The sequence below is a fragment of the Lepidothrix coronata genome, unplaced genomic scaffold (genome assembly GCF_001604755.1).
Source record: "Lepidothrix coronata isolate B3197 unplaced genomic scaffold, Lepidothrix_coronata-1.0 Scaffold56, whole genome shotgun sequence".
Classification (NCBI taxonomy): domain Eukaryota; kingdom Metazoa; phylum Chordata; class Aves; order Passeriformes; family Pipridae; genus Lepidothrix; species Lepidothrix coronata.
Window position 1 is genome coordinate 3,167,896 of NW_016690236.1, and position 19,551 is coordinate 3,187,446.

The 19,551-nt window shown below is 34.4% G+C and overlaps 1 protein-coding gene across 5 annotated transcripts in view; it reads left to right on the forward strand.

The window, feature by feature from the left end:
• Positions 1–19,167, forward strand: part of WDR17 (WD repeat domain 17) — a 56,693-nt gene extending 37,526 nt beyond the window's left edge. For all 5 annotated transcript variants that reach the window (XM_017816574.1, XM_017816573.1, XM_017816575.1 and 2 more), the window contains 15 exons: positions 697–822; positions 3,035–3,190; positions 3,473–3,537; positions 3,921–4,053; positions 5,282–5,373; positions 6,495–6,594; positions 7,715–7,854; positions 9,392–9,412; positions 10,317–10,428; positions 11,151–11,292; positions 11,381–11,483; positions 12,339–12,440; positions 14,513–14,608; positions 14,788–14,971; positions 16,644–19,167. In XM_017816574.1, coding sequence (XP_017672063.1) covers positions 697–822; positions 3,035–3,190; positions 3,473–3,537; positions 3,921–4,053; positions 5,282–5,373; positions 6,495–6,594; positions 7,715–7,854; positions 9,392–9,412; positions 10,317–10,428; positions 11,151–11,292; positions 11,381–11,483; positions 12,339–12,440; positions 14,513–14,608; positions 14,788–14,971; positions 16,644–16,763 — 1,692 coding nt within the window. In that variant the 3' untranslated portion in view covers positions 16,764–19,167. The remainder of the gene's footprint in view (positions 1–696; positions 823–3,034; positions 3,191–3,472; positions 3,538–3,920; positions 4,054–5,281; positions 5,374–6,494; positions 6,595–7,714; positions 7,855–9,391; positions 9,413–10,316; positions 10,429–11,150; positions 11,293–11,380; positions 11,484–12,338; positions 12,441–14,512; positions 14,609–14,787; positions 14,972–16,643) is intronic.
• Positions 19,168–19,551: the final 384 nt, after the last annotated feature.

Consider the following 19,551-nt stretch of genomic DNA (forward strand, 5'->3'; position numbering starts at 1 on the left):
AGGTCAAAGGTTTAATGGTTTATTTTTTTTTTAAGCTTTTAAATTCTCACTCTCTTCTAGACCTCATTCAGTGTTAAACTATTGTCCTAGATCTACAGAAGGATTGATTCAAAGGCCAGACCAATGGAAGTGCTTAAAATCTATTTTTAAAAAATAATCACCTTGATCACTTTGTGCTGCAAGCTTTTGTGCATATACATATGCCATATGTGTGTATTTCAAGATTTAATATTAAGAAAGTAAACCAGGTTCTGGCAGTCAAGCCTTGGAGCTGTTTTTTTATCTTGCCGTTTTTTTGCCCATACCTTCAATTTACAGAAAATGGTAAACAAGTACTGGGGCAGCTCCTGCATCCCAGCAGCTGAATGTTGTTTTATGCCAGCAGTAGCCACAAGATAGCTTGTATGTCTTTGTGAGGAAAAGGGAAAACTCTAATGGCAAGCCCTCAACTATGTCCACGCATAACCCAATACTTATATTCATGGATCTTGCTGTATCTTTACAGCCTTCAAGAAAACTGAAGGACTTAGAGTATCTTGAACTAATTCATGCCTTCACAATGAAGGTTCTAATATTGAAATGGCCTGACATTGTTTTCTTGGAGTTGACAGACAAATGTTTTTGAATGTCTTCATAAGTTCAAGTTTCTCTCTTGAGCATGACTGTAATACAACTTTTCTTCCCTAACAATTTCAGCCTCCTGGAGGCAGCAAAAATTTATGGGATTTGGTTGCTGTAATAAAAGGACAGGATGACAGTTTGCTTCCACAAAACTACTGCAAAGGAATTATGCATATGAAACATCTCATTAGATTTAGAATGGTAAGTGAAACATGAACAATATGTGAAAATGATTGTTACTCCATATAGTATTTCACTCTTTAAAAATAACATTTAATGCTTTACAAAAGGGTTACAATTTATTTCATGTCCAAAGATATTTGTGCAATACCAGTTCCATCTGCAATACCAGTCTGTTACAGTAGGATCTAGCTAAGTCTGCATGACTTCATACTCATACTGCATACTCAGTGTTAAAATGATAATTTACAGTTTTTAACTAGAGAAGCCTTTTTCAAAATAATTAAAAGAAATTGCAAAGCTTGAGCTATGAAGCGAGTTTGTCTTCCCTGTTATATACACTGTGCTTTTATATTCAGTAAAGTCAAATTACTTGATTATTTGATTGTATAAACATGAAGTATGTGTCTGTGTTCAGATGCAGGAATAGAGGAATTCACATCAGAAAATGGAGGAGAGTTAGCAGAAATATATTCTGTAGGTCTGTGGAAGAAGGAGTGGAGAAACAAGAACCTGTCATTAATACAGATATGCATCTTAAGAGCAACTCAGATGTGAATGTGAAATTCAAGTACTAGACCATAAATTTATTAGTAGCTGCATATATGAATATGCAACCAGACATACAGTTTCTGCAGAATATGCAAATTTGTGGTTCTGTCAGGGAGCTCTTAGCAGTACTAAAGAATCCCACACTCTAATGACTGGGTTGTAAATAGAGGAAAGATTATCTACTGGTATAGGATGAGGCAATGCACTTGCCACCCCCAGGGGTAATACCTGCACTTGTTGTGTGAGGTAATACCTGCGCTTTTGTAATACCTATCACCTGTTGTTTGCTGTTGCAGACTCTCTCTTTTGCAAAATCACAGGCTCTTTAAGAGTGTCCTACATACCTTATGACTCTTAAATGATTCAAGTTTATTGGTATTGTTAACTGTAATAATATCAGCTGTTCTGCTAATCCTGTGAAGCCCTGTAAATGTGTGCATGTGTCCAAAAACCAGATTTCTCAGCCAGTTAGCCTGAGAAGACACTAATTCTTGGCTTGTGCAGTGCAAGCAGTCTGTTTATCTCTGCAACATGATTTTGTGCATTTATAACCCTGGTGACCTAAAATCACTACAGTCATTGCTGGTCATTTTGTCCCCTTTTTTGCTGACTCAGATTCTTGTTTGACAGCTTTAAGAGAAAGCAGGAGTAGGGTAATGCTGACTGCTTGTTAAGGGCTGCTGATACTGTCTTTTTCTTAGGAAACCGGATAATGGCATTGCAGCACCTAGACATTTCAGGATGAAGTAGGGATGCAGAGCAACTGTGTTTTTTCTGTTTTTAGGAAACAGAGAGGATGTATCGGAGATTTCAACATGAAAATAATAAAAAATATAGAGATGCTGAGGAAAAAAAGTAACATAGTTTGTTTTAAAAAAACCCAGGTCCTTGGGAGCTGGCATTGGTCTACATGGCAGTTTACTTTAGTGAAGAATGTTTAAAATTCATTCTCCATCTTCCATATATGGTTCACTAAAGCCATGAATAACCAAATGCCATAAATGTGTGTTGATGGTAGAAATAAACTGAGAATTGTTGAAACGTGAAGCTGGTTTTGCCTTTTTTTTTTTTTCCGTGTTAACTATAATTCTGTCGCAGCTTGTTTCTCAAGCTCTGCCAGATGAAGCAAGTTAGTCTTATTTCTCCAACTAATATAAAAATTGCGTTAGTTGAGAATATAAATAATTTCTTGGTTATAAGATTCATGGGACATGACAGATCAGACCACAAAGCCTATTGTCAACCAGTTGAGCCTGCTATCTGTATTATTTCTTTATGTGACATCATTATAATGGTAATATGTTCAATTTCCAGCTCTCTATGGTTTATGTTCACAATTTTTTTTTTTACGTTTCAAAATATCAAGATTTTTATGAGGGACATCTGGATGAATTACTATAACATATGAGAAAATGGTTGAGAATAAAAAATTATATAAAGATATTAAAGGAAGATAATAGAAAATATGTGTATATAAGCACAAAACACTAACAGTTACTTTAACAACATAAAGTTCACTGTAATCTCACTGAAATCGGTTCCAATTAGCCTTTTCTCAAAAGATTTTTTTTCTGAAATTATAACCTTTGTATTCCACTGTAATATTTGACAGTAGTGTATTCTTAAGAAAACTTGTTTTCTTCACAGAAAACTTTTTTATCCTTTTTTTTTTCCCTCTCAGTCCAGGGCACAAGAGCTGACAACAGTAAAGATGTCTAAGTTTGGAGGCGGTATTGGTGCACCAAGCAAAGAGGAAAGGCTCAAAGAAGCTGCAGAAATACATTTAAGATTAGGACAAATTCAGCGATATTGTGAACTAATGGTAGAACTTGGAGAGGTAAAACATCAGAACATTATTGAAGAATAAGAAAATATGAAAGTTTCTGAAAACCAGCTATCCTAGCAAAGATGGAGAGTCAATAAATGGTCACAAGTCCCAAAAAAAGTAATTGTGTTCCAATTAACTTATTTTTAACATATGCAGTCTAAAGCATAACTCATTCCTTATTTAACCTCTTGTCAAATTTATTTTTAATGGAAGAAAAATTAAGCTAGTTTACAATATGGCTGTTTCTCAAAATAAAATGATCAGGGTAAATGTATTGCTGCTTTCTTCTAGTGGGACAAAGCTCTCTCAGTTGCGCCTGGTGTATCAATGAAATATTGGAGGAAGTTAATGCAAAGGTAAGTTCATAAAAATATTATGGTGAGTTGTAGCTTCAACCCATAAAAGGACACAGACAAGTTAGGAAGGATGGATACTAATATCAATTGTAGTTGTCTTTTGTTACAGCCTTCTAGTTATGTTACTTTTTGTTCAGTAAGCTTTGGGATAGAACTGTGGAGGATTTCAACAATTTTGTGTACTTGAATCAAAGGGTTGAACATAAATTGGAACTTCAGCTGTGAACTCTTTAGTGCAGTATCCACAGTTTGTAAGTCTGGAAAGGCAAATGGGTTTCAGTGATCTTTTTATGGCTTCATCTAACACTATACCATAGAGATAAGTTTGGTGATTAATCATATGTGTAGATCTTTCTTGTTTATTTATTCATTTGTTTAATTAGGAGAGCTGATCAGTTAATTCAGGAAGAAAATGATGATGTCATCCCATACTGTATAGCTACTGGAGATGTAAAGAAACTCATTTCTTTCTTTACTTCAAGAGGTCAGCTTAAAGAAGCGCTTCTTGTTGCACAGGTATTACTACATATACCAGTGGGGGAGATGTATTTAGTTATTAGCTTATAACTCTGAATATGACAAGCATATTTAAAAGACTTGCTCTGTTCACTTTTGCAAAATAGTGAATAATGATACCTCAGTCTTTACTTTCGTATTGTACTGACCAGTTTTTATGCAAAAATCAAAAGAAGGTATGTCATGTTTATGTATGGAAAGCCTGATGGTTCTAAACTGCAATCACATAACCATAGTGAAAACTGATGTGTTCAATTTTGATTGAAATAGAACCTGATTTTCAACAGTCAGTATTGGCCTTAACATCAAAGACGTAGAATTTGATTTCTCTTGCATTTCTACTGAGAAATTGCCTGAATGTTTTAGCTCAATAGCTGAATAATGTACAGAATGGAACTTCGATACGTGCTTAGATTTAACAAGTTAAAATGTTGGAACCCTAAAGCAAATTAAAGCTTTAGAAAGATCTTATTTTTTCTTGTAAGAGAGAGATTACAGAGAAATATTACAATTCATAGAATGATCTTGTCTCAAAGATTTAATCGGATAATATTAAGCAACAAAATACCGGGACTTATTTTCCCTTGTCACTCAGCCCTGAGGTTTAATCGTGTTATCCCAGCTACACCTTAAAGAATATGAAAGAATTCACAGAATCACAGAACCAATTAGTGTGGAAAAGACCTTTGAGATCATTGAGCCCAACCCTTGACCAAACACCATTTTGTTCACTGATTTCATTTAACCCACACTGATCTCTTTGTATTTAATGTTAGAAATAAATTATTGCTAGACAGAAAAGAGTTAAGCTTATGCCACTTTCTACCACTGTATGCCAAACATTTCCAATTTGCTGTTATACCTGCTGAGAAGTATCTATAGACTTCATCCTTCATTCACACCCACTTGCTCCTTGTGGTGTAAAAATCAAGGTTGTAGTCTTCACTGTCCATTTTAAGCATTTCAAATGCTGGAAAAATCTTGCTCAAATGCATAGGAAGGAAGAAGTCTATTGCTTCTGTAGAATTTCTTGTATGACTGGATAAAATTAGGCTAAGATGTAGCTATGAAAAAGTTCATTAGTTTAAACATTTAAACATTTTCTTTGTTATAACTAGGCTTCAGAATTATTTTTATAGATCATAGGTTATTTTTGTTGTTGTTAAAAAATCGTATTTCATCTTCAGTTTCAATTGTGCATTAATTAATATTTTTTATTCACTACCAGGCAGCTTGTGAAGGAAATATACAGATGTTACCACTCCCCACAGCAAGTGGATCTTCAAATTCTGGTGGAAACAATGCTGATGATTATAATGAGTAAGTTGTTCTAGTTTATATCTAAAACCTCATTTTAGTACAGAAGGTAAAGTCATTAAGGGAGATAAAGCTTAGTGGTTTAATTTGGCATCAGCAATTTAGAATTAAACAAAATATTGCATCTTCTAGTACATAGTTAATAGAGTTACTAACTATCTGATGCTACACTAATTTCCCTCTTGTGACTCCTCCTGGCACAAAATGGATTTTTCATTTGTATGTATTATAACTGTCCTTTTCACCTGCTTGATATTTAAGATGCATTCCTATGCCCTTAAATATATAGCATATTAACTTAGAACTTCTGGTAAGCAGGGTAAGATTTAGCATTAACAAGTATTTATTATCCCCTGTTATTATGCATCATCTGCTCCTGAAGCTTTGCTGTTTGTCATCAGTAAAGATTCTAACAACGTACACTAAAAATCAAACTGAGACAGTAGTTTTAGATTAGATATTAGGAAAAAATTCTTTGCTGTGAGAGTGGTGAGGTTCTGGAATAGGTTGCCTAGAGAAGTTGTGGAAGCCCTACTCCTGAAAGTGTTTAATGCCAGGTTAGATAGAGCTCTGAGTAACCTGGTCTAAGGGAAGGTGTCCCTGCCCATGGCATGGACATTGAACTAATTGATCTTTAAGGTCCCTTCCAACCCAAGCCATCCTATGATTCTGTGATTTTCATTGTCCATGCCCTTAAAAACACCCAAAGCATGCACCTCTCCTTGTTTAGAACAGTGGTCAAAAGCCGGAATTATATTATCCGGTTATGGGTGTAGTGACAAGCAATTTAGAGACTGTTTAGCTGCTTCATTTACATGTGCAGTTTTTGAGCAATTAGAGAAATACTTGGTATAGATTGGATATCCAAATATTTGATTTTTTTTTGTGTCAGTCTGAAGAGACATTTCTGTACTTACATGGATTTTGGGAAATGACCCCCATGAGTACACACCAACCTAAGCAGTGGATGAAGCTCAAACAGATTGCATTTTTCATGCTAGTCGTAAGTCAAATATAGCAATTTTTAGGGTACAGAAGGAAATGCGGTGAATTTTACATAAATTAAGAGCCAAAGGACTCCAGTCTGAAAGCGACCTTGCAGAATTCATGTTTTGTTCTTGCAGGCTCCTGCACAAGGTCAGTAAAGAACTGGCAGATTGGTATTTTCAGGATGGCCATGCAGTGCTTGCAGCATGTTGTCATCTGGCTGTTGAAAATATAGAGGTATTTTTTTTGTCTTTAATTATGAAAAATCTGACATTGTCTTCCTTTCTCCACACGTGTTTTAAAATTTATGTATCACATTCTAAAATTCTACTTATACTTGATATTTGATTTGTATATATTTATGGAGAGTTAGATCCTTACAGTATTAAAGTTACTAGCAAAACTTCCTTGATTCTATTAAATTCAAGGTTTCTCTCATGCACAGAAAGTAATATATTATCATTGAATTGTATATACAGTGTCTTGTTATATTAGAAAATATAAGATACTTAAGTACCTTACATATATACACTTAAGTGTTACTGTTTACTGTTTACGGTGATTCAAAATAGCTATTCAGAAATGGAAGTTATTGTTCTACAGAAGATGCAATCTCTGCCTTCAAGAATTTACAGTCTAAATGAAAAAGTAAATAGGACAAAACCCCACCTCTCAGTACAAATATAAAACTGACATGTAGGAAACATTTTACTGGATTTTTCATTTTGTTTGTATTTTTATACAAATAGTTTCTTTTTCCTATTCTTTCTGGACTTAACGTGTTTTCCTCCTCTATCCCCCCGCCAAATAAGTATGATGATAAGATGATTCCATCTCAATCATCTGTTCAGAGAGAAATCGAGAATCAATTAATGCTTGTATTTCAAAATAAGCATATTCCAGGTTGTCGTGTAGTCTCTTACTGTTTGACATTGTGCTATGCCTACCAGCAACTCTGGTTGGCCAGAGAGTGTAAGATCAGGAGAATCCTTCCTGGTTTCTTGTTTCTTTGAGTCTCCCTTCACTGAAAGAAAGGGGAAGTATTTACTTTGAAAGTTAGCATCATTACTTAAGATTAGATGAAATTCCTATCATGCTTTTTAGTTATCATATCTGTGTAATCTCTTTGGTTAAATAAAGAAAGAGTCTGCTAAAGGAAATCTATTTTTTTATTTTAAAACTGATTAACATGTGGTGCACAGTTATTTACTCATGCAAGAGACCCAAATTATATATAATTTACTTTAAGTATTGCATATTTTGTCCTTCTGTAAAAAGCATTCTCATAAATTATTGTCATATGCTCAACATGGTGAATACCAAAAATGCTTATGATTTAATTTTTTCATTGAGCAAGCTTGCGATGGCAAACCTGATTCGTGGAAATGAACTGGAGCTGGCAGTCAGTGTTGGTACTGTCTTAGGAGAAAGTGCAGCACAAGCAACACATTATGCCCTAGAATTACTAGCAAGAAAGTGTATGGCAGTAGCAACATGGTAAGAATTTCTTAATCCAAAGAAATTTTTTATTAATTTTTTTTCCCTGACAAAACAATCAAGGTATATCATTCTGGAACTTTTATGGAGACCAAACCACCATGAGCAGGTAGAATAAGAATTGCTGCTATTAGACCTTTGAAGTACAGGGCATGCAAATGTTCTGCATTAATCTTAAAACACGTTATGTATGCATTGTAAATGAGAGAAGAGTCATTGTCAAACAGAGTGTGAAAACCATTGAAAAACCACCAGCTACTTGGGCAATAGGTAGCACATCCAGTCCTGGTCTGTCCTGAGTAAAAATAACTGCTTCAGACAAAGTAAGGCTGGAACTGAATTAAGAACTCAAAAGGGACAGAAGCTCAAGTAGGATCTGTGAAGTGATTTTTAAGTACTTGTTTGAAAAAAAAAGAAGCTAATAGTCTGAGGAATTATTTTATATTGGTATTAGGAACACAAGACAGCTGAAAAGATTTAAGGATGAAACAGGATTACTGTTTAATTCTGCAGGAGTAATTTCTCTGTTGCATATAGGGGAAACCTTCTGCACCTACTGCAGCTACACTCTGCTATCCTGGAGTTTGATTTTCAGCCATTACAGCATATTTTTTCTGTTGTGTAGGAAAAAATCACAGATTCATGAATCTCTTCATATTTTGTAATAAAGAGATACTGACACAGCATAATACGTCTTGGTTCACTGCATTTATAAGATCATGTGTGGGGAAGCTGGAGTTCCAGGTCTCTGACATTTGAAGGGTTCCCTTTTTGTTTTTATTGGTTGTTATGCTTAAGAATTTCCATCAGTTGGAAACATTTCATTGTAGAGACACACTTTATTGGTGGAATGTTTCTTGGGATTTGATTGGTTCTTTTTAGAAGTGCTCTAAAATATAAAATTTAAACAAATAAAGTCAAAGCTAAGTATTCATGTCCTTCCCGAAACCTACAGTTTTGGGAAATTAACACCTAAATAGTGTTAAAAGCAACCTTCTACTATTCAAAAGGCTAATCATATTTTACTTGAGATAATGAATTCTGCATATGCAAACTCAGCCACTTAATTTTTATCTTTATACTTGACAGTGTTTTCAGCATAATTCTTAAAAATCATTCCAGGTAATGTTCCATGAGGGCTTCTTTGAATTATTTTTTTTTAAATAAACGTTGGATTCAGATTTTGCAAGATAACTTCTAATCACATTAAAAAAATGTTTAAATTGCTTTTGAAGATTAGCACATGTGAGTAACTGATCTTAAAAATAGTTTAAGAAGCTGTGAAATATCCTATATTCTGAAAGAGCACTTCTGTAACTTGGAAAAGGGGCTATTGCACGGTAATAGTATAACAGATATTCCAAAGACCTTTTGGCATTAATTTCTTTAGGTGGTCAAAAGGCATTTTTTTGTTGTTGTTAATCAGTTGCCCTGACTCTTAGATTTTCTGTTGTCTTTTAATTATTTTCTCTTAGATATTTCTTCTGTAAAGTAATACAAAGGTTTGTTCATTACTGTTTCAATGTCTTCCTTTTAGCTTTCCATCACTTGGATACAGGTATTTTGCTTGTTTATAGAAAGAAAGATTTGAAAAGCATGTGACTTTATTAAGGGTAAAAATAAGATTAAACTAAGTGTTCTAATTTTTAATTGTGATGAGTACTTGAAAGTGAGATAGAAAGCAGTTACAAATATTGGACAATAGCTTACTTGAACATTTTTAAGCCAAGGACCCCATTCTGAAAATCCAGAGGAACTTTGTAGGATTTTTTGCCTTACACAGGGGCAAGTCAGTCTTGTGGGTTACAGGAGAAATGAATTGTTTAAGAATAATTTCCTAATATTATATGTGTTCCCTCCAGCTGCTTATTGTGTTCAGGATAGGATAACAAATGGTAAAAAGTTAGGAAAATTTCAGAAATGTCAGTTTGCTAAAACACAGTTTTCCTTTGAGAAGAATGAAAATAGGTATCACATTCTTTTCATGTATAATCTCTCTATTTTAATGTCATAGAAGCATGCCATTCTGGATGACTGAGAGATGCTTTATGCTGATGTCATGGAGCTTTAGAAGCCTGGAAGTTTGAGGATGGTTTCATGACAGAGAACTACATTATCATCTTTCTTTCTCTCAAATTGGATAGTTCCTAGTCTCTTTTACCATCCCTGCTCATGTATTCTTCCACCTCACTTTGAGGTGTTTCTGATGCTTTAGGATTGCACAGCTGTTTAATTCAACCAATAAAGCAACAGAAAATTCACTGATGACTTCCCCAAAAAGATAAATAGATTAAGCCTCATTTATTGCACCAAAATAGTCTTAGAGACAGATTGCTTCTGCATTTCTCTAGAAATAGTATTATTTTCAGTAAACTCTTCTTTATAAAAAGAATGTTAAAGAAAAAACAGTTTCCTCCTATTACAAACCATCGAGAGTAACTTGTCATCTTTTGTTTATGCAGGGATTTAGCAGCTGATCTTCTTATGATGATTCCTGATAACAAACTGCAGTTAGTAAAACTATGTGCTTTTTATCCTGGATGCATAGCAGAAATAAATGACCTGCATGAAAAGGTACAACGTAAAAAAATTACCTGAATGCTCATAAGAGGTTATGTATTGATTTGTTTACTAATTTCAAAAAACTTAAGGCCAAATAAATCTGTAGGATGAATTTGTCCCCAACAGTCTTATACATTGCATGCCCTTCTTTGCTCTTTTAGTCTTCATTGACTTTATTTTTGGTATTGTGCAAGAAATTTAGGTCTTTAATTCTGCTCTTTGTGTATGCTTTCCATTACACAGGTTACTTTCTGAAGTAGCTTATGATCTTCAGAATTACCTGTCAGTATGACTTAAAACTTACTAGATATGCAGCCTAATCATGTTGTGGCAGATCAGCTTTCTTTACTGGTCTGAGTTGTTTTACATCTCATCCCTCTAATGTCCTTAAATCCCTCCTTTCCTCTTCAGCAGCAGAAGGGTCTTCTCTGCTAACTCCCTTAAGGTTCAGCTCAGACTGCACATTTATTAAGCAGTAGTAAATAGTTCACAAAAACATTAGCAATGGAAACTGGTACTGCTTAAATTAAAGTTACAGAACCTTCTCCCCCTGTGTTGTTCTCTGGTCTAGCTGGCTTTCTTAATGTGCATCATATGCAGGTACATCTTTCAAACAATGAGTCCTTCAGAGAGAATTTTTTTCTTATTGTTATGTTCAAACATCAGTGTTTCTCTGCATCTTAAAGAATTGTTTGAACATTTTTGTCACTTTCTGGCAAAATGTTTTTTTCCAGTGCAATCTTCCTGATGCAGAAGAATGTATGCGGTTGGCAGAGACAATTCAGACAGACGGAGATATATTTGAAACGATCAAGTACTATCTGTTAAGCACAGAACCTGACAGGGCTCTCCCTGTTGGCATTCAGTATGTGAAAGGTAGGTACTTGGATGAAGAAACCTTTTAAAGTGTAAGTCATTTGTATAACTTGCCTCTTGAGATATTTTTATTTTTATTTTTCACCAGAACAACTTATTGGCTCAGATTGGACTTTGGATTCAGTCTTTCCATATCTTGATCTTCTAAGTTACATACGCACTGAACAATTAATGTTGCATCAATGTAGTGAGTGAGTATATTTTCATTACTTAGAAAGTGGAACTTTCATTAAAGGAAACTTTTAGAACTTATAAACAGATATATATATATATATATATGTGGGTGAACACTGCTACTATCATTATTTGCTTACCAAAAGAGGGATACAAAAAAAATTTTCAGCAAGCTGGCTGGTTCTCAATCTGGAGAATAGAATGTGGAATTTTCCTAAATTTTGAAGGTTTAGCAAGGAAAAAAAAAGGATATTTTACTGCTTCTTTTTCTGTGGCATATTTACAAGGGATGAATCAATGGTCTTATGTGAAGACCTTCACTTTGATCTGTTCTGGTTTCAGTTTCCTGAGGAAAAAGAGCAGTGGTACCACACACAATGTGGGCTTTTATGTCAGTGTTAAGAAAATTTTAGCTGCCACTCTCAGTATTAACTCTATAGCTGTGGTTCATCTTTATGACAGATAGTTGAAACTAGGCCTAGATGCCTACACAAGTGTACGTGTGAAGAACTAAAAGGAGAAAAAGCTGGGGAAATTTGGTGAAACTGAAGTCCGCACTAATATTTGGGACAACTTTATTTCCATTTAGAGTTATAGCACATTAAAAGCTCTGAGTGTTGTTTTTGTAACTTTACATGATTGTGCTTAAAAACTGAGTTGTGTGTGCCATTTAAAATTTAACAATGGAGATGAGTATAAAACACAGAGTCTGTTTTAACAATTCCATGACACAGAAAATAAGCATAATCAGCAAACATATATTCTCCACAAAAGGTGGATAGATAAATTAGGTTTTAATATTATAATATGAATTTGTTTAATGTTTTGCAAATGCTTGTTGTTTTTCATGATTAATACTTGTCCATTTATAGATTTCGGAATGAGTTGCTGATTTTGTGTGGTTACATTGGTGCTTTACTTGCTATCAGAAGACAGTACAATAGCATTGTACCTGCACTGTATGAGTATACAAGGTAATACTATGTTTTCACTAACACTGAGAAATCTCAGACCTTATTATGACATATACCATACATTGCTCCCACTTCCCCTTAACCTCCTCTCCAAAAAAAAAAAAAGAGAAAACCAAAAACAACCGAGTTTCCAGTCCTGTTATAAAGTTGTAAGGATATAGCCATGTTTGCATATAGAACCTTCTTTACTTTCTTTATGCATTATACACATAAAAATTTCTGAGGTAACACAATGAGTTGTGAAACCAGGATATGAGTCAAACTCTGAGTTCTGTAAAAAAACAATTTTTAGAAGTAGATGAGTATTCAGCATCACCTCCATGCGTGACTGACTATACATGGACAGTAACACTTCTAAGTTGTATCTACCTGTAGACCATTTGCCAAGACTTGCTCTGTAGCAACAAGGACAAGCTTCGAATTTAGAGTTCATGACTGGGGACTCGCTTGATTTTCAACAAGAAACCCAATTTGGTCTTCTGTTACTCAGTGAGCTAATATCTCCAGACATTAATACACTTGACCTTGCCCACTTGATCTGACCTGGCCTGGTCCTGCCCGCTTGGTGCAGCTCAACCCCGACTGGTCACCTGACTATATCTGACTGGACTAGGCCCACCTGACTAGACTTGACTGACTTGAATCAGCTCAGCCTGACCCAGTTGTCCTGACCTGACCTGACCTCAACCACTACATGTGACCCAACTTTGTCCACTTGACTTGACCAGACTTGGCCTGACCCAGCCCAGTCTGGCTTGGCCCAACTCACTTGACCCTACTCAACCTGACCTGCTTGATTTCACTTGGTACACCTGACTTCATCTGACCCCACTTGAACTTGAACCAACTAACTTGGACTAGAAAACAGAAAGATTAAGATGAATCATCTTTATCTTATATGGTAAATAAAGTAGACTTACATGGAATACTTTAGTATTCCTTTCTAAGAGTATAACCACGACTGTTTAGTCTTCCTGTCTGGTTCAGTAATGATATCCAGCTGACATATTTCCATTTCTCCTTCACTGTTGGGGCTGTCAATTCTTCTTGGTTTTGTCACCTAACTTACTGAGTAGCAAGGCCAGCTCCAAGGTGTCACTGATTTCATAGTGAAAGCTGTGCTGACATTATTCCAGCGGTTACTCCTGCATTAACTGCTCTAATGGACCCCTGCAGCTTTGTTAATAATTTCAGCTCCTTTATCTCTTCATCAAGAATAAATGTTGTGTATATGTTGTTCAGTCCTTTCACACCTCACTAGAATTGTGACCTATCGTACCGAGGAGAAGTAAACAATTTAATACGTCTTTCCTCTTAGCCATCCTCATGTCTGAAACTTGGTGAGAGGATTGGGAAAAAGGAAAAAGAGCTTTTTTTTCTTGTTTTTTGTTTCGTTTTGGTTTGTTTTTTCCTGAACTTCCAGAAATAACAAGATGAAATACAAGCTTTTACAGAAGGGCTATTCTGATATGTATATTAACAGACTAGTAATACGTGGTCTTTGAGACTCAGTTTTTTATACTTTTGGCTGTCAAGCTTTCAATTTTCCTGGGATATAAAGAACCACAGAACAATACAGCTCTAAGTTTTATTCTTGGATTGCCCAATATCTTCAGGATTCGTGGATTTTTAGATTCCACAAGTAAAACCAGGCTGTCCCAAAGCATGTGTTGAACCATGTTTCTCTAACTGTATTTTTACCATATCTACTATATATAGGCAAAATAGGTTCTTAATTTTACTGAAGTTGACATTATTAACAAATAAGAACACATATAGCCTTAAGATACAGAACAGCCTCAAATTAAAAAAAAATAGAGCTAAGTAAGGAAGGTGTAAATAGGAATAATTAAAATAAGATTTAAATGAAAAAGTATACTTTTATATCTATTATTAATATTTATAAGGTTTAATATAATGATTATTGTGAAGGATCAATTTATTTCCATCATGTTATTTCCATATCCAATCAGAAATAATTTTTTATTACTAATGTCTATCTTGTTTTGCTTCTAAGAAAATACTCATTGTTAGAACTAATTTGGACTTTGATTACTTTTATTTCTTTTCAGTCAGCTTTTAAAAAGACGAGAAGTATCCGTACCTTTGAAAATTGAACAGCTTTCTGAGGAATTAGATGCATGGAGAGCTTGCACACAATTAAACAAGTAGGTGGAAAAATATAAAATTACCATGAGTGAGACTGGTAGTATTTAACTGTTTAATTGTAAATTTATTTCCTTTGTAAACTATGAATATGACTGGGGGGAAAAAAGTGCTTTGTGGCTCTTAATTTCTAAAACAAATTAAGAAGTATAGTTGAAAACCAAATATCTTTTGTTCTTAGGTCTGGCGATGAACTGCCATGCACCCCACCGTCTGAATCACAGAGAGCGGTGTATTCACTGCTCGTATCACGAATTCAGGAGGAGCCTCTGAAAGGAATGGTTGGGCCAGACTGTGTCACTGGATCAAATCTTCCTAGTCATTCTGATGTTCATATTTCTTGTTTGACAGGGCTAAAGATACAGGTACGGCTTCAGAGAGCTGAAGTGTTATTTCTTGGTGATAGCATTGACTAGTTGTGAGGCTGCCATAAATCTAAGGTCACATCCATCATTTAGGAGGAAAAATGTTTACCCTGTTCTCACAGTAGCAGAGTTAAAGATGACAAATGCTGACATCTGCTATATAAGAAAGGCTGCATAAAGAATTGTCCAATCAAATAATTGTCATTTCCCAAATCCAAAACATTTTAATTTCCATGTGAAATTCCTTTGCCAGATGTTCTGCCTGAAATGCATGTAAATTATTGCCTACTACCTCACCACAGCTTGAATAAAAGCCAGGATATTATTTATCTTCAAACACATACTAACATTTTTCTGGTGTTGGTATTTATCACTATGGAAATACATACTATAAAACTTGCAATTCGTGACTAATTAAAGCCAGATATTAGCAGACTAAATATTCAAAGATATTTATTCATCACTCATATGGAGCTTTATGATTGAAGCACATTAGTCCTTATAACACCTCTTTGGTATGTGTTGTTATTTCAATAAAGAGAAAATTGGCAGATCCTGAAAACCCTACTCCTGTGTCCAGGTAGTGAGTTTACTCTCTTAGATGATACTGTCTCCTCTGTTCAGTGCAAGATGCCAGCCCAAAGACTAACAGGGTGGTTCCAGGACTAAGAAGGATAGTTTTGTGTCAGAAATTGGACATTGCAAAATGCTAGTGGGATTTTTGAGGTGAACAAAATTTACAGTTGCACCCCATCAATCAAAAAAAAACTTGCTGTCAACACTTTCACATTAGATCAGTGGTCTCTGGCTATGGCTGTGCTCTCAACATTTGCTAACAGCCACGTAAAGCTGCCATTGTTATAATCCATTCAACAAGCATAGCAAATATGGTGTCACCATCTTGTCATCTATAATATCCTTATTTCCAGATTAGTGTACATTAGGAGTCATTGCTTTAGGCATGCAGATCAACTCACAAATCACTTGGTTAATACTAAGGTGTATAGCAGCCTAATTGCATTGGGTTTACAAGTTCTAAGTAGCAAGTTTGGAGAGCTCAACCCTTTCTGAAAGTGCTTAAACTGAATTGCAGCTTTGAGACCAGATTTCATCAAATTAATAAATTGCCAAATAGCTCTTCTTACATCAGATAAATGAGTATTTTTTCCTTTTCGTAGTGAGCATTTGAAATTATTCTGTAGACTCCATGTTTCCAAACAATTCATGGATGCATTATATTGGGGTTTTTTGTAGATAGGAAAAAGCACAGATCAGCACAGATTATGACAGACACCATAAAACATGGACAGTATTCCGAAGGAAGAAAGCTTGTTACCTCCGTTTCTAAATCAGGCTAAATTAAACTCTGGAATAATTGACAAGCATATATGCAATAATAGTAAAATATATTATTAAAAATCAAACTAAAAATTTAAATATTATTAAGTGTCGCGTAGCCAGGTTTGGGAACATAGCAAGTTCTCTCAATTTATAATGTGTAACTGTTATCAAAGTTGTAAGTTGGTGGGGTACAATTTTTTGCATGAAGGTTAGTTGTAAAGAAGACTTTTGTGTTCTTCTCAGATAAAATGTGCTTTCTGCTGTGGTGGCTTTTACACAATACCTGTATGCTTTCTTTTTCTTTCCCTCTCCAAACATTTTTGCTGTACAGGGTCCAGTGTTCTTCCTTGAAGATGGAAAATCTGCTATTTCACTGAATGATGCTTTGATGTGGGCCAAAGTCAATCCTTTTTCACCACTAGGAACAGGAATACGACTTAACCCATTTTGATTAGGTGTTTCCTCTGTACTTTATAGTGCTTAAAATAACACTCTGGGGGTTAATACTGATTTAACCTTGATCAAAGGACAGAAAGTGGTAGTTGGAAGGGCAAGTACTTGAACTTTGAAAATTGTAAAGTGAAAGCAAGAAAAGAATTTCTATACAAATGTTTGTTGAAAATCCAAAGAAAAAAGTTATTTGGTAATCCAAAGAAAAAGTCCTAACTTCATATACAGCCATGTCTTTTTTTTTTTCAGTAAGAACAGTGTTGTCAGACAATACAGACATATTTTAGTCAACTCTGTGTGAATAGATGCCTTGTAAAGGGAGTAAGCAACTATCTGCACATTATCAAAATATTGATAACAAACTGTGAAATCCATAAACACACTTCCAAATACATAATAATAGAATAACTTTCTTGATACCTACTGCAACCTGGTTTTAGAAGGACTGGAATACTGTGGCTCTTTCACACATTGTGTCCCCCTTTTTAATTTTAACTAATTTTTACACACAGGGTTCTATAGTAAAAGTAAAATTTAAAGAGTAGATTATTTTTTTCATCCATTTGTTACTGTGCTTATTAGCAGTACAAATAGCAGTTTACTTATGTTTTGTTTAGAGAGTTTTGAATATCTACATTACAAAATTCTATTTTCTAATAGGATCATTTTCGGCAACTGTCCCCCTTATATTTTCACTGGAGGCTAAAATGTATTTATAAAACTGTTTTTTTTTTTTTAACAAAGGGTTTGTAAGGAACAAACAGCAAATTTATTGCAATTATTTAACTGTGATATATATATTTAAAATACTTGTTTTCTTTTTACATTTTGTATTAGTTATAAACATGCATATAGTATGACAAATCAGAAGTAAATACCTGTGCATATATATTTTTATTTACTAAATCTGTGCTCAAATGGAAAAAACTAGTTATGGCAATAGAACACTAAGAATATTTAAACTTTAAAGCTGTGTATAGTATGGAATTTAATTATAAGGAAAATATTATACTTATTTATTATTAATAATTCTTATGATCAGAATTACCTGTAGAAAAGATGCCTTGGTTACAGTATTCTTTATTAGTTTAATTGCTGGCACTTAAGCAGAAATCTACTTTATCTGATGTTACATTTTTTGCTGCTGCTTTAAAATAAATTTTAAAATTTATTTAGAATCCTGATAATTACATGAAATGTAAAGAAGTTGCAATTAGAAATTGGCAGAATTATTTTAATAGAAACTGTTGTAAAACTGGTAATAATAGCAGGTCTCTATTTATCAGACCCTGTAGACAATCCTCAATACAGAGGTAAGCCATGCCCTCATTTAACTAGAAATAACAATGCCACCATGCTGGAAAGGTGGGATGGAGATTAGAAATAAAAAAATACAGGGTTATTTTTCTCCCTCTTTAAAAAAGTAAAATTTCATTCTGGCAATGTTCTAGAGTATTATTACAGGGTTTCTGGTTTAAGAATAAACTGGAGGGGGAGAGGCAAGGCTTAGCTCTTTTGTAGCCTAAAAACCCCCATTTTTGTATGTACTTGGATGCTGGAACAGAATGTTTTACTATCTGCAGGTATTCTTTGGAAAATGATTTTCCTTTTTTTAACTCCTTGGAGCTTGGCAAAGAAGAATTGGGTTTCAGAAGTCAAAATTTGTAGTTTTTGAAATAATTTTCCATCAGTCAGTATCTGATATCTGCTTCTGTCAAATGAAAGACTAGCTGTCTTTTAGCACATAAATTGTATAACCTGATATATAAATGCAGAGGTGCAGAGCAATGGTAAGAACATGCAGCCCCATGACTGGTGATTGGAATCTGAAGGATTGACTCAACTGCCATTCTACTACTATATTTAAAATCTTTTGCTGTATCATAAGGACTTTTACCAATATTTCAAAGTTTAAATAACTTACAATGTGTAGTATAACTACATCAATGTGTTGCACATAAATTGTGCCTTAACATGGAATCTTGGGCAAATCTACTCCCTGTTTAGAATGTGAGGGTTAGGAATTCTTTCATTGCTAAAATATAAAAATTAAGTCAGAGTTTTTTATATTTGGGGTGAATCAGGAAACAGTCATTGTGAATAACATGAGGTTGCATTTTCCTTGTAGTTGTTTGTACCCCATGTGTTGAGTGAGGGGAATATGCAGAAAAGGTTGTAATTGTGTCTACTGCTACAGCTGTGGTTGCAACTGTCAAAAAATGAATTCATCATTTTCATAATTAATTTCAGATTGTTTGCTAATATGTGACTTCATTGTCTGGCACAGCAAGTCAAATACAGATATTTCTCCCTTAATATTAAAGAATACTTTGTCTTCAAATTATTGTTTGACTCTTCTGTGAAAGTCTTATTTCCATTTGAATGAAGAAATGTATCAAGCTATACAGCTAGTGCTTTCCAATGACTATGAAATCTCAGTTAAATTTAACATCACTTTATTCCCCCAAACCAAATCCATTGTTATATTGAAAGAATCTGTCCAACATTACTGACATGTTTATAAGCTTCACGGACAGCTTCACTGGCAGCTGCAGTCTGAGATATGAGATGTGACACTTTAAATCCATTGGGTAATTGGATTCTTCATTTGGGTAAAGTCTTCAATTGACTTCTTCATTGGGTAAAATAATTTCAATCCAGAATTACAAATTAAGATTACACTAATGAAAGAAACTCCATTCTTAACACAGAAAACAGGGAGTCTAGAAACCTTTTTCAGAATAGGCATTAGGTTTTCTTAAAAACTTGAAGTTACATGTTTATGTAGG